Raw genomic sequence first — 14,334 nt, forward strand, 5'->3', positions numbered from 1 at the left:
TAAAATTAATCAAATAGCAAAATCACACAAAAAAGCCCTAATATCACTTGAATTAGAAAAAGATTGTTGTCTTCTTCTTCACCAAAAAACGACACCCTTTTTCTCAACGCCACCCCTCTTCTCCATGCCACCGCTCATCTCCGCCGGTCCTCTCGCGAACTCCGCCACCTGAGACCTCCAGTCCGCCGTCGCCGGAGCGCTGCCACCCCATAGTGGCGGAGCTGTAACTGTCGTCGAGCACCCCCATAGTGATTGATTCTGCTAACTTTTTCTGCTTAGTATGTGGTTATTGATTGTTTGTAGCTATTTAGTTTTGCTTAATTTTAATGGATAAAAGTTAGAATTTTGATTTCGACATAGGCTTATTCAACTTTTTGATTTTAACTGTTTGTAGCTGTTTGTAAACGCCTCTTTTTTTCAACTTTTTGTAATGGGGGCTGCACTAACCGAAAATCTTGTAATGCCTTTACAAATTTTTGACTTGAAACTGAGGTAGTTGTAAAATATCTTGAAGCATATGGAATCTTGAACATTTACGTATGTTGAGTATGTACCAAGAGTCTTGGTGGTTAATATTGGAAAATTGTATGGCTTCTTTTTGGTTCTCTAAGTAGTAGCAACACAGGTTTCCCGAATTCAAATGTCGGCTATGCTATTGCGCATATATACGTATTGTTTCTGCATATATTCTAGTGTATGATTTCAGTTCCAAACACATTGCTCCTCTATAATTTTACTTTGAAAAGTGGATTTATGGTATTCTAGGTGGTTGAATGGGTGAAGAATGAAGAAAAACACTTAGTAAGGCAGAGAGGAATTCTGGGAAGAATGAAAAAAAAATATGAGAAAAATGAAATTCGGTCAAAGTTTGTGATATTTGGTGTAATAAAAAAATGCAACTTTTTCAATCGCCGGAGTGGTACGTGTGTGGCATGTGCTGGCTAGCCACGTCAGCATCACGTCATCTCCGATCTGAGGGAAGCAAAAAATCGTGGGAAAAATGAACAACTAATTCAATCTGTGATAGAAAATGAAATTTTTTAAAATTATGGAAAAAATAAAATTCGGGCAAAGTTAGTGATATTTGGCGCAATTAACCCTTAATTTTAATTTTTAAATAAAAAGTTAATATATAATATAATCGAATAACTCATTATTTACACCGTATTATTACGGTCTTCACATTGTACACGCAACCATTTATAATTAATTGTAGTTATACATGTGGTAGCTTGTTCAATGCTAAAGCAGTGCATATATATTGGTTGATTAATTTTTTTGAGAGAGAGAGAGAGAGGGAAATAGAGAGAAAAAGAAAAGAAAGAACATTTAGGGGTGAGCATCGGTTCGGTTCGGTGCAAAACCGAACCAAAAACTCATAATCAAAAACCGAACCGATGGTAAAAATTGGAACCAAACCGCACCAATTGGGGGTCCGGAACCGAACCGATAAAACCATCGGTTTCAGTTCGGTTCAATAATGCAATTTATTTTATTTTATTTTATTTTTTTTGAAAATACCAATTAAAAATTATAAAATAATGTAAAATACACAAATTTCAAATGTCAAATCCCCACAACATGAACATGATAAATAATTATGTAATAATTGTGAATTAGGGTTTTAGTTTTAGGTTAAAAGATTAGAAAAATAATTATATATTATAAAATAATTATATATAATAAAATATTAATATGTATCGGTTCGGTTCGGTTTAAAACCGAACCAAAAAATGGAAACCGACACCAAACCGAAAATTTTCGCTTTTTACTTTTTAAAACCGAACCGAAAATCGAACCAATGGAATTGGAACCGAACCGCACCAATCCAGTTCGGTTCGGTTCGGTTTTCAGTGTCGGTTCGATTTCTGCTCACCCCTAAGAACATTCATCCCCTTAAATGCTTGACAGCCTTGAGCAATATATATTTCATCTTTCTTTCAAAAAAAAAAAACATTAATCCCCTTCAAAAATACTCGTAATTAATAATTTTCACACAAACTTTGTAAAATCCCAATTATGGTATGTGATGCTATCCGTCGTCCTTAAACCCCTAATCTTTACATTTCCCCGCAGCTCCGCCGCATCCAGAGGCATGAGCTCCTCCGCCGCCGCCTGCGGCTTGGCCCAGCGAATCTTTCAGCTCAAAACCGACCCACTCACCGGAAAATCGGAGTGGGTAGTTATCGAGGAGGAAGACGAAGAAGACAATGGACTCCAAACAACCCCAAAAGCACTTCTTGCTACGACGTCGTATCTCGACATGCTCAACGATTCCCGCCGCAATGCCGCCTACCGTCTCGCCATCGATAAGACCGTCAATACACCCTGCCACGTTCTTGACATTGGGTACTCCTTTAAGAACTCACAACTGCATTACACACACAATTCTTGCGCTCAGCGCATTAATATATCAGTATTGCCTAGTAGCTAAGAATACATCAAGTAATTTTAGCTAACATAAGCTTGTGAATGTGCCCCTTATCTAACTTGTAGAGATGCTAATAATGTCTACATGGGGTCATATTCATGTGATTTTTAGGGTCCTTTTAAGTATGATTAATAAGATATATGATTGAGTATTTTTATCCTCGTTACTAGGATTTCTCCAATCTCACCATTTCAATGAGATATAAATCGAGCAAAATTAGCTCAAAAGATAGAAATTGGATATCCATTTTCATCTTAGTAACAAGGGATTAACTTTATTATTTTTATCTATTTGGGGGCTAATCTTCTAAGTAAACACCCATGCTAGTTATTGAGTATTTGAGAGTGAAGTATTTGTGTGCTTTGAACAGAGCAGGGACAGGATTGCTGTCGATGATGGCAGCTCGAGCTATGGGACTTTCTGATTCAAATGGGAGCTCTAGCTCTAAAGGGATGGTGACAGCTTGCGAGTCATACCTTCCCATGGTTAAGTTAATGAGAAAGGTTCTCCGAGCCAACGGCATGGATGGGAAAATTCGTCTCATAAATAAGAGGTCGGATGAGTTGGAAGTTGGCTTGGATATCCCATCACGTGCTGATATTCTTGTGAGTGCCACTTCCATGATACTTTTGCCATAATTGGATGGTGATAATCTTGTTAGATTGCTATTTCCTTTGGAGTAAAAATTATGGATTAGTTTCTTTGCTATTTCCTTCTCGAAGGATATCCAAACACTTAAAGAAGAAAATGGTGTTTGCAGGAAGAATGTCATATCTAGTTTGTGATGCAATTGCTTCATAAACAAAAGTACAAGAAGCATTTTATCATCTCTTATGTGAAAATTTTCATTTTCATTTTTAGTTACAATGAATTGGCTGCCTTTTCTTTAGCTTTGTCACACATGGCACAATCACCCTCTTGACTGAAACAAACAAAAGAGAGAAAAAAAAGTGTTCAGCATCTGTACTTACTTTGGTAGTGTTTGCTGTCTATTATCGGGACCTGCATGCATTTCTTCCACGTTTCTGAACTGCATATCTGGAATAATGTCTAAGTGTCTTCCATGATGCTGTTAGCTCAAATGCTTTTTGACAATGCCTGGGTATACACCCATAGAGTATCAGTTGGGAAGAAGGCCTTTATAGTCAGAACTTTTAGTGCATTTTGTGAGTAAAGTTTTAACACTAATCTGTTGCTTTGATTATACCTTAACATAAAAAATGCAGGTCAGCGAGATCCTAGATTCCGAATTATTGGGTGAAGGGCTAATTCCTACTTTGCAACATGCACATGACAAGTTATTGGTAGAAAATCCACAAACTGTGCCTTACCGAGCAACTACTTACGGCCAGGTAGTTGATTAAAGTACCATGGTCCCAACATTTTTTACATGTTTCTTAACTTACCCTGGTTGGTTGAGTATCATCAGTCTTTTCTAATTTAGACTTTGTTTCACTCTTCTAAGATGTCTTCAAATCAGTGTCTTCTATTTATTTCGTATGCTGTGTGTCTTACTATTTTAATGGTGTGCTGCATGTAACCATTTGGATGAAGTCCTTCTTTATGTGAGTATCTCTATTTGTTTCAGCTGGTTGAGTGCACATATTTACGGGAGATGCATGATTTAGTTCAAAGAGAGGCAGAAGCATCAGATGGCATTCATCTTCTTCCAAGTGGTATGGCCGACCTTTTAGTGGTCAAAAAGCAACAGTTTGCAATGCATTGTAATGCAATTAAAGATGAAATCAAACTGGTAATTATTCTATGGTAAAGATTATTCTTTGATAAAGTGTCAGTTATTCTGTCAAATTGAAGTTGACAAGCATCCTACTGAATCTTGTACACTGATCCAGCTTTCGGAGCCGTTCAAAGTTTTTGATTTTGACTTTTGGAGGAGGCCAGATAGTTTTCGTGAAGCTGACCTGCACATAAAGGCTACGAGTGATGGTACAGTTCATGCTATCATCTCATGGTACATGATTGAGCTCATAGGTCATTGCTGTTGATGTATTATCCAGGTTCTTTCTATTTCATTATAAAATCATCTAGGTCCAATTATATATAATTCGTCCTCCTTCAGGTGGTTGCTTCAGCTTGATAGTGAAGGAACAATATTCTATTCTACGGCGCCGAACTGGGTACCATCTCCTTCTGATGTGAAACAGTTGAAAACATCCTTCCTTAGTAAGTGAATGCTATTTGTTTAGTTTGTCTGTCATGCAAGACACAACACATCTGCTATTACTGTTTTCATTGATTTAATATGCAGCTTTGCTCAACCTTGGAAAACCAGTTTAGGAAGTAGAGGGGTTTATTTTCATGTCATTCATTTGGCGTTAGTTTTTAGGCAATGAAAAAGTCTAGTATGAACCAATTTTTGTATATTGTGCTGTCCTAGATTCTGGAGGTTGGTGTGATCATTGGAAACAAAGTGTTTGGTTCATCCCGAGGTCAGGTCTGCCTGTATTGAAAGACAAAGAGGTCCGGGTACATGCTGCTCATACTGAAACCAGCATCTCATATAATTTCAAGACTTCATGCGATAAGAAAGAAGATGCAAATGTTGACCTCCATACTCGAGATTGTCAGATTGTTCTGTTGCCGGAAAGAATTTCTTTGTATGGAGATTGTGTCTGGAGAGATTTGATGCTCAATGTTGTTAAGAAAGCTGTAAGAATTTTTTGTTTCCTAATGAAGTAAAATCATTTAAGACATTGTTTTTTACTAATCTGACCTCTAAAAGTGAATACATAGCTTACTTTGTGAACGTTATTTGATGTCGAAGGTTATTGGCATTGCTACCAAGAAAAAACTATCCATTAAGTTACCAGGCCACTTCTTCTGCCCTTAAGAATTCATTTTCTAGTTTCCAGTTTTCCTTGCAATGGCTCAATTTTTTGATTTTGCTTTTGCCCTGTTAAGTTTCTGAAGTAATGGCTTGGAGTGTGTTAGAAGGGGTAAAACAAATTTTCGTACATGGCTTGCTTCGATCTCGAAGTATATAGGCTGTTTGGTTATTATTTCATTTTTCGTACCTCAATTTTCCTTTATATTTTTCATCTTTCATTTGTTTTGCCCTTTTCATTTTCAGCTCCATCAGAAAGTAGGTCCCTTATGTTTAGTTGCAGATGATAGCATCTTCTTGGCAGTTGCTGTTGCCCATCTTTCCAAGACTTCACAAGTGATGCCACTGTTCCCTGGTCTTGGAAAGAAGGGCATGCAGTATCTGCAAAAAGCTTCTGTATCTAACAGCTACACCATGGACCGTATAGAGTTCCTCAAAAAGAAGGATTTGCTATCGAGTCTGCAAGGTTCCCTTCAGCGAAAGGTAAACTTATTTCTGTATAAATTTGCACAACTTTTTGTGGTTAAGAATTGCTTGAGCTAATTATGGTGCCTGCAATTTCATATTGACCATTAACTAAGCTATATCGCTTTCTTGATACAATGCTGTAACTATTCACCTTGAACATCTGCAGATTGACTTATTCATTGCGGAGCCATTCTATTATGGAAATGACAATGTCCTTCCCTGGCAAAATCTGCGATTTTGGTAGGTGTTGCCTCTGACTCAAATGGTAGATTTCATCTCCCTAAACTCTAATCTCATTGTTGCTCTTGTCTCTATTCCAGTTATTTTATTCCCTATACTGTTGCAAGTCATGATCTAAATTACCACGGCACGGACACTGACAGACAATGCTTTCCATTTTCTAGATGCTAAATCCTTGACCAATTTTCAGTCTTAATGATAATTTTCATAATCTTAGTAGAAGTAAAAGCCTAGCTGTGAATCCTGTCCTTTTCTTCTATAATCAGGCACTGAAAGGAATTCTAGTGTATAAATATAGTAAGTGAATTTCCCTAATCTTGAATTGTTGTTTAAGATTTTCAACCTTTTAGTTGTCAATAGTAACTAATTCGTGCACTTCTGTCCTTGCCAATTACACTAGCTAAATGGCACGTGCTCTGCCCGTAAAAGTCATGAAGTTAAATAATGTATATACAAAAATAGATAATTTTGTATCACAAATGGCATAATAAATCACGGATTTATACCCATTTTGCAATTTCGACTTCACTTTCAAATCTTTGCAAATAAATACCTAATCTTTTTAACTTTTGCAATTGGGGCTTCCCTGAAATTAAAAAGATTTGATTTTCATTTGTTAAGGTTTGAAATGAGGTCGGAATTGCAAAATTGGAATAAGTTTGTGATTTATTATGCAATAACCCCAAATGAATTAAACCTAAATATATATTAAAATACGAACAATCTTTGATATTATAGGTATGTCAAAAATTGTAAGAATAGACACTTCTATAATAGTAATAGATTTTAAAGATGTACAGAAACCAAGCTTGATTTCAGTTTTAAGCCATTTTATAAACCAAGCTGGAGAATACGATCAACTGTTAATTTTGGTACAAATATAAATTTTCTTCTATTTCTTTTTCTGAATCTCTAAATAGTAGTAGTATTTATTTTGCTTTATGCTGATGACTGTAGCTCGAGCACAAGTGTTTGAATCAGATTGTGGAAATACTTTCTTTTGTTATTGCCTTTCTGTGCTGCAAAAATTTGGAGCTAATAACTTACCTTTGTGTTCATCTTTTCTAGGAAGGAAAGAACTTTACTCGATCCGGTTCTATCTAAAGATGTGCTCATAATGCCTTGTAGAGGGTTGTTGAAAGCTTGCGCAGTTTACCTTCCTGTAAGTTGACAACAGATGTGCTTTACTTGAATGATTTCAGTAACAGAGAATACTAATAGTAGATCTCAACTTGTTCTGTAGGATCTTTGGAAAAGCCGTTGTTGCCTGAAAAAGATTGAAGGGTTTGATAATTCAGTAGTAAATACCACACTGGGGGCATGTGGAGGTCTACCGGCTACAGAAGACAGTCCTTTTCTGCCCTATTTTATTTGGCAGTGTGGTGAGACCAAGGTATTCTTGCGTTTGTTATTTCGGAAGTTTGATCGTAACATCCTGATTTATTTGTAATTTTTACCCCAGATTCTCAGCAAAACGACCACTGTTTTGGAGTTTGATTTCTCAAAACCAATGAGCCCCTGTTCTGAAAAAACTAAGGTAGAATATTTCTCCCAACGCATCAAAATACCAACAAAATTTATTATCATGGCTGTTTTCGGGGGTTTATTATAATCGACTTGCTTACAGCTTCAATTTGGAGAATCTGGGACGTGCCATGGCTTCGCCCTTTGGATTGATTGGGTCATGGATACAGAGAACAACACTGTTCTATCAACGGGACCTGGTTCGTTTCTTTCAAAGAATCTATCGATAAAAATACATCTTATTGTTTCTTCAAAGTGTGCAAATTCTAATCAATTGATTAAATGACTAAATTGTGTTGTTCTTGTCTGAACTTTTCAGATAAAAGACATTGGAAACAAGCTGTGAAGCTTTTGAATGAGCCAGTAGAGGTTGGGAATGGCGACTTATCCTCAACAGAAATCGAAGCTTTCTTTGATCCTTCAAATGGTGAACTCATTCTAAAACACGACTTTCTCATGAATCAAAGGTAGCCTGCGCTGTCTGCATGTGTTGGCTTAGTGGTAGGAGGTTAATGTCCAAGACCTGAGGTTCTGGGTTCGAGTCCTTCGTTGTGCGGTCTTTAAATTTTCTTTATTTACTTGTGTAATTTATCAAAAAAAAAAGGTAGCGTGACCGCTGGTTCTTGTAAGAGTTTCAATCCTTGATACGATCCTTATCTCTCCTTTGAGCATGCAACACTATTAACTGAAAGAGTCAACTTTGTCTGTACAAGACATGTCGGATTGCTGGATTTGATTGAATAGTTTGAAATTTAATGACGAATCATTTTGTAATGAATTTTGATACTATTAATAACTGCTTTGGTTGAGTACTTTTGTAATTAAACTTCTTCTGCACAATTTTGCATAGTTTGATGTTTTGGTGTGTGTACTCGTCATATATCTAGCAGTATTGCATATAATCACTTTTCAGTTTACAGGTTAAAATTTGGCACCAAAAATATGATTTTTACAGTTTGTGTGGCTTACAACATTGATTTGTTTTTTGTTGGTACAATAAAAATTATGTTATGGATCATATTGCAGCACCAACACACGATGAGAGCACACTATATATTTTTTTTCTTTTCTTTTAGAACGGAAAGTCATTCATTCCATTAAGGGGGTGTGTGTTTATTTTGGTTGTAAAATTCTCATTGAAAAATGATGGATAAAAAAATATGAGAAAATATTATTATTTCTTGGTTTTTTATCATATGTTTACTAGACTAGACATGAAAAGATTATAAAATAGAGTGGATTTTTAAAATGGCCACTTTCATATTGTAAAATTAAAAATTGTCCACTAAAATAAAAATATTAAAAAATGGCCAGTGTTACCAAAATACCCTTCACATTAAAAATTTAAAAAATATCCACTTTACATCACCCCTTTAAAAAATTCCGCAATTCACAACCAGTGTGAATTCACAATCAAAATTTAATTCACAACCAGATTTTTTTGGTTTTGAATTCACAACTGAACTGAACTGAAACCCTAAACCCTAAACCTAAACCCTAGTTGTGAATTATTACGATTGTGAATTCACAACTGAACTGAACTGAAACACTAAACCCTAAACCTAAACCCTAGTTGTGAATTATTATGATAGTGAATTCACAACTGAACTGAAACAGTAAATTCACAACTGAACTGAACTGAAACCGTAAACCCTAGTTGTGAATTCACAACTGAACTGAAATAGTAAATTCACAATTGAACTGAACTGAAACCGTAAACTCTAGTTGTGAACCCTAAACCCTAAAATTTAATTCACAATCAGAATTTTTTGGTTGTGAATTAACAACCAGAATTTATTTTAGTTGTGAATTCAAGTAGTTGTGAATTTGAGTTTTTAAAGTTTGAATTCACAACTAAAATTAGAATTTATTTTGGTTGTGAATTCGAGTTTTAGTTGTGAATTCAAGAATATTAAGTTGTGAATTCATAGATGTGATCGTGAATTCAAGAACATTAAGTTATGAATTTATAGATCTGATTGTGAATTTAAGAACATCAAGTTGTGAATTCAAAAACATCAAGATGTGAATTCATACATTTAGTCGTGAATTCAAGAAATTGCCAATAAATCAGAGTTATTCAGAAAACCAACACATTAACATCAGCATATCAATGTAAATACGCTTCCTTCACAGTATGAAAAAATCATTTAAAAAATTAAACAAATTAACTAAACAATTTCACTTATAGTTCAGCTTCAAACAATTCGCCCAATTCGGCTTCTCACTAAGAGGATCCATCAAATCAACAAAACTCCTCACTAAAATCACCAATTCACCCAATTCGCCCAAATCACATTAGATCAACTTCTATTTCGCCCAAATCTCAGTATGTAAGAGAGGATCCATTCTTTCCGGAGAAGAAGTCGGCGTTGAAGCTTGTATCAGAGCTCTGCTCGTGGGGGCGGAAATGGGCGAAGGTAGTGGAGGGCGGCGTGACCCGGTGGCGGACCAGCTCTGTAGCTGCGTGGAGAGGCTACCGAAGCTTAGATCTGAAAGAGAGAGAGAGAGAGAGAGAGAGAGAGAGAGAGAGAGCCAGATCTGCGTGGAGGGGCTACCGGAGATCGAGCATGAGAGAGAGAGAGAACCAGATTTGCGGCGTCTCCTCCTCAGAAATTAGGGTTTCAGACGGTCGATCGACATCACGACAGCTATTGATTCGGAATTAATTTAGCAGTCTGGCAATCGATGTGGAAGATGTGGCTGCAATTCGGAATCGTGGGCAGCTTCTCTCCCCGCTGGAATTCGTTCAAGCAAACCGCGCAATCGCGAGATTGAGATTAAGATTTCGCAGCGTCGTCGTCGGAGGAGGAGGCTTCGCTCCCAAACTTGAAGATCGGGATGGATCTGATGGCGGCCTCGTTGAGGCCGCTGTTCTCGAGCGACGGGAAATAGACAGCAGCAAGAGAAGCGGGTGTTCCTCCGCCGCGCGCCACCGCGAGAAGGAGAAGCGGCGCAGCAGGTCGATGCGGTGCCAGTTGAGGCAGCATTTGATGACGAATATGTAGTAGCTGACGAGGAGGATCGCAGTGGCGAGAATGCCGATGACGGCGACGGCGATGATGGGGAAGCTGGCGTGGGAAGTGTGAGCGGAGGAGGCGAACAGAGAGAGGGGGGAGGAGATGAAATGAGCTATTTTAGGCTAAGGGGCATTTCCATCCTTTCAACCATAAAGTGGACAGTTTTTATTATTTTTATCTTAGTGGACATTTTTTATCTTTACAATATGAAAGTGGACAGTTTTATATATTTACTCTATAAAATATTATAAAATATTTTCATACCACTACCCAAAAATAATAAGTATTATCTAATATTGTAGAGACAATAAGTGAAAAAGAGCTACCTGAGGAAATATTTCATCATGCATGAAGAAAATTTTCTGTCATAGTAAACATGTGAAAATTGTGAAAATATATGTATTCTCTCATTTTCCATCAAAGTAAATGCATCCGAAGTGAAATCAGACGAAACAATCTCCACTAAAATCCTCAATTGGATCATAAATCTATATAATATATAAAAGATGAGTTTTCTCCCTCCATTTTTTCACTCTCTTCTCCCATCAATTTTTTTTTATATAATTTTAATTCTTTTCTAAATATCGTCAAATTTGATTTATGAAGAAATATGCAATATGCATTTTAAGTTTAAGTTCGTAAAAAGATCTTTAATATGATATAAAAATCCTCTAAAATGAATTTGAAACGAATAGATTATTAGAATTTTAAAATATTTTATTTTCTTTCTCTCTATTAAAATTTTACAACATTTTTATTTATCTATGTGTATGAAAATATTTATTCATTAATCATTATGTGGAATACTCTATAATAATAATAATGTATATATTAATTTCCCGTATCAAATAATTTAAAATTATTAAATAACTATAATTATCATTACACTTTATACATTGTTAAAATTACGTTTTTAAATTCGTAATTTATTGAGTAATTAATATTTTATTTTTAAACCATATTTTGCATTTATTTATATTTTAACTGTTTAATATTTATTTATTTAAAAAACATTATTTAATTTCGATTTTATTGTACATCGCACGAATAAGCGTACTAGTATGCACGACATAATACGACAAAATGAGTTGTCCTATTGACACTATATTCATATGAAAAACTCTCAATACAAGTCCTCATCTCTGTAGCAGTTCTTGTTCCTATTCCAACGCAAATGAGTGAATGAGTGAATGAAAAACTATATTCATATGAAAAACTCTCAAAATGAGTGAATGAATCTCTGAAGATCTCAATCGTCCCAATGCAAAATTCTCAATGCTCCACCACCGTTGAAATTTCTTTTTGATGACAAAATTTATTCATACATTTAAGGATGGTTCTATTATTATCCTCCTATTTAATAAATAAATGGGTAAATATCATCAAAACCCCTTAACTATATCCGTTTTATTAAAAAATACGTTGAAAGTTTTGAAATATTTAAACCCTTAAACTATTAGGCTTTTATCGAATATATCCTACATCTATTTTTCGGTCACCAAAATCGTGATGTGGCTCACCGGATGCCACAATGTAATTTATATTCTATTTTTTTTAAATGACATGGGAAAAACGACGTAGTTTCAAACCATATCATTTTAAAAATAAAAATCCACTCTAGAATTTATATAAAAACTCTTCCATCGTGCTTGAAATTTGCGCTAATAACTTAGAATTAAGAATAAACTCTTTTAATACATTGTTGTATTATTAGATAACACAACCGAAGAACGGAAGAAGGGACCGGGAAGACCGAGGAAAGATGTGTCTATCTCAGGTCTTCTTCACTACATGTTAATATAGCCGAAGAAGGCACCACGAAGGCAACAGAAAGACCGAGAGGGAGACCAAGAGGAAGTACTTCAAACGAAGAAAGGCCATGTGGAAGAAGAGTGAGCTCAGGCCTTGGTTTGTTGCACACCGATACTGGAAATGTGTTTCTTATGGTATATATATATAGGGAGAGGTTCAGGAAAGAACCATAAATAAAAGAAGACCGGAGAACCATTTTCAGCCATTCGATCATCAAGATCTACGGTGGATGCATCATCTTGTTGGATGAATGCAGATCTTGGGTTCGAATCCTGAAGGGAGCATTTTTTTTTATTTTGTTGAGTGCATTAATTTTAACAGCGGATGCATTAATTTTTACAGTGAATGCATTAGATTTGATGGTTCTCCCGTTCTCACAAATAATGTAGTTCTCTCTAGAACCACACCCTATATATATATATTTGCATTATTTTTTATGTAAATATTGTGTATTAATAAATCTTTAATGATATTATTTTTCTTATGGTATTAAATTCCAGAGTGTATTTTTTTTCAATGATATGATACGAAACGACGTCGTTTTTGCCATGTCATTTAAAAAAATAGAATATAAATTAATTATATCGTGGCATCCGACGAGCCACTTCACATTTCTGGTGATCGGAAAATAGATGCGGGATATATTTGATAAAAACCTAATAGTTTGAAGGTTTAGAGAACATTTCGAAAATTTTAGGGTATTTTGATAAAACGGGTATAGTTCAGAGATTTTCATGATATTTACCCTAAATAAATTAAATATACTATTTTATCCCATAATCCTAAATCAAAATGATAGATAAGAGACCTTGGATCCAGCACAAGAACCTTGAGCGGGGCCGAATTGTTGCTTAAAATTTTCCTACTGAATTTTTAATGTTAAATACCAATTAAGCAAATGATGCTCATACTCATCATCATCTTCAACATAATAGATCATTTACTTCTTTAATCATGCAAATAAGCAACAAAACTATCATCTACTTAATTCAAACTTCATGCAATATTGGATCTTCTAATAGACGTTAACATAACTAAAACACGAGTAATATGAAAAGAATAATAAGAACAATATATGTCTCAATTTACAAAAGCCAAGGCTCAATCTCAGAACGATGCTTCTCTTATCGAATAGAATAAACTTACAAATGGAACCATTGTGAAAGTGGCAAAGAGCGAACTATGAAAGGGGGCGTCAGTTCATATATGAATAAAAAGAGACAAGGAGTAAAAGGATAAAAGCTTTGAGACAGCACAACAAAAGTCTCCACATTTGGCACAATCAAGATATATGGTAACAATGGAGAAGATTTCGGAAGTCATCATCAAGGCATTAATTTGAAGCTTATTCTATACTCCAATCACTAGAATTAAGTATTTTGTTTATATTTTTGCTGAAAGAAGTCTATGTATTTGGAAATCAAAGTGAAATTATATATATATACTAGATCGCTAGCAGACTTGATACTCGTCTTGATTGTGAAAGTGAAGGCTGATTAAGTAGTAACTAAGGGCTTAAACTTAACTTACATTGCACTTAGGCAGATGTCGAAAGGTGAATTTCTCTATGAACAAGTTGATAATTTTAAAGAAGAGAGGTGATAATTATCCCAACATGCTTATGAGAATTATAAGTTTAACTCTATTTTTATGGAGGACACTAGTTGTTAATGGGAAATTAAGGCCTTCATTACGATTTCTGATCTTAATTAGTGAGAAATCCTCTCTAACCATTCAATTGAACCCTAGCTAATGTACATTCTAATCATTCACTAGTTATCTGCAAATGAACATCTAATTTTGCTTAATAATGCAGGAATCATGAGAAGAGAAAAATATATGGATATGAACATGAAATAGTGGAGCATTTTGATACGCGTATGAATATTGGCATCAATGATAAGCAACTAATTGTGCATTTCGGAGATAATGGTTGAAGAAGAGAGAGAGAGAGAGAGATGAAGCGTTACTTGGCGCATGTTCCAATAACGTGG

The 14,334-nt window shown here is 35.2% G+C and overlaps 1 protein-coding gene across 3 annotated transcripts; it reads left to right on the forward strand.

The window, feature by feature from the left end:
• The first annotated feature begins 1,918 nt into the window (after nucleotides 1-1,918).
• LOC131004399 (protein arginine N-methyltransferase 1.6) lies at nucleotides 1,919-8,282 on the forward strand. Of its 3 annotated transcripts, none has more exons than XM_057931081.1 (14): nucleotides 1,919-2,349; nucleotides 2,802-3,036; nucleotides 3,658-3,783; nucleotides 4,020-4,184; nucleotides 4,285-4,403; nucleotides 4,512-4,615; nucleotides 4,830-5,101; nucleotides 5,523-5,759; nucleotides 5,911-5,984; nucleotides 7,053-7,146; nucleotides 7,228-7,377; nucleotides 7,447-7,521; nucleotides 7,612-7,708; nucleotides 7,828-8,282. In XM_057931081.1, the coding sequence occupies exons 1-14, from the start codon at nucleotides 2,030-2,032 to the stop codon at nucleotides 7,977-7,979; spliced, it is 2,220 nt and encodes a 739-aa protein (XP_057787064.1). In that variant the 5' UTR covers nucleotides 1,919-2,029; the 3' UTR covers nucleotides 7,980-8,282. The 3 variants fall into 3 exon arrangements, with proteins under 3 accessions (XP_057787064.1, XP_057787066.1, XP_057787065.1); XM_057931082.1 differs by having other exon boundaries at nucleotides 2,092-2,349; nucleotides 2,807-3,036; XM_057931083.1 differs by lacking the exon at nucleotides 7,828-8,282 and having other exon boundaries at nucleotides 7,228-7,366.
• Nucleotides 8,283-14,334: the final 6,052 nt, after the last annotated feature.

The sequence above is a fragment of the Salvia miltiorrhiza genome, unplaced genomic scaffold (genome assembly GCF_028751815.1).
Source record: "Salvia miltiorrhiza cultivar Shanhuang (shh) unplaced genomic scaffold, IMPLAD_Smil_shh original_scaffold_386, whole genome shotgun sequence".
NCBI classification, from domain to species: Eukaryota; Viridiplantae; Streptophyta; class Magnoliopsida; order Lamiales; family Lamiaceae; genus Salvia; species Salvia miltiorrhiza.

What these genes read in the sequence shown, in the direction of transcription:
- LOC131004399 (XM_057931081.1), top strand. Translation starts at nt 2,030, where the DNA reads ATGCTATCCGTCGTCCTTAAACCCCTAATCTTTACATTTCCCCGCAGC. An exon ending in TTAAAGATGAAATCAAACTG is followed by an intron (nt 4,185 to 4,284) that starts GTAATTATTCTA and finishes ACACTGATCCAG; the next exon opens with CTTTCGGAGCCGTTCAAAGT. An exon ending in TGTTCTATCAACGGGACCTG is followed by an intron (nt 7,709 to 7,827) that starts GTTCGTTTCTTT and finishes TGAACTTTTCAG; the next exon opens with ATAAAAGACATTGGAAACAA.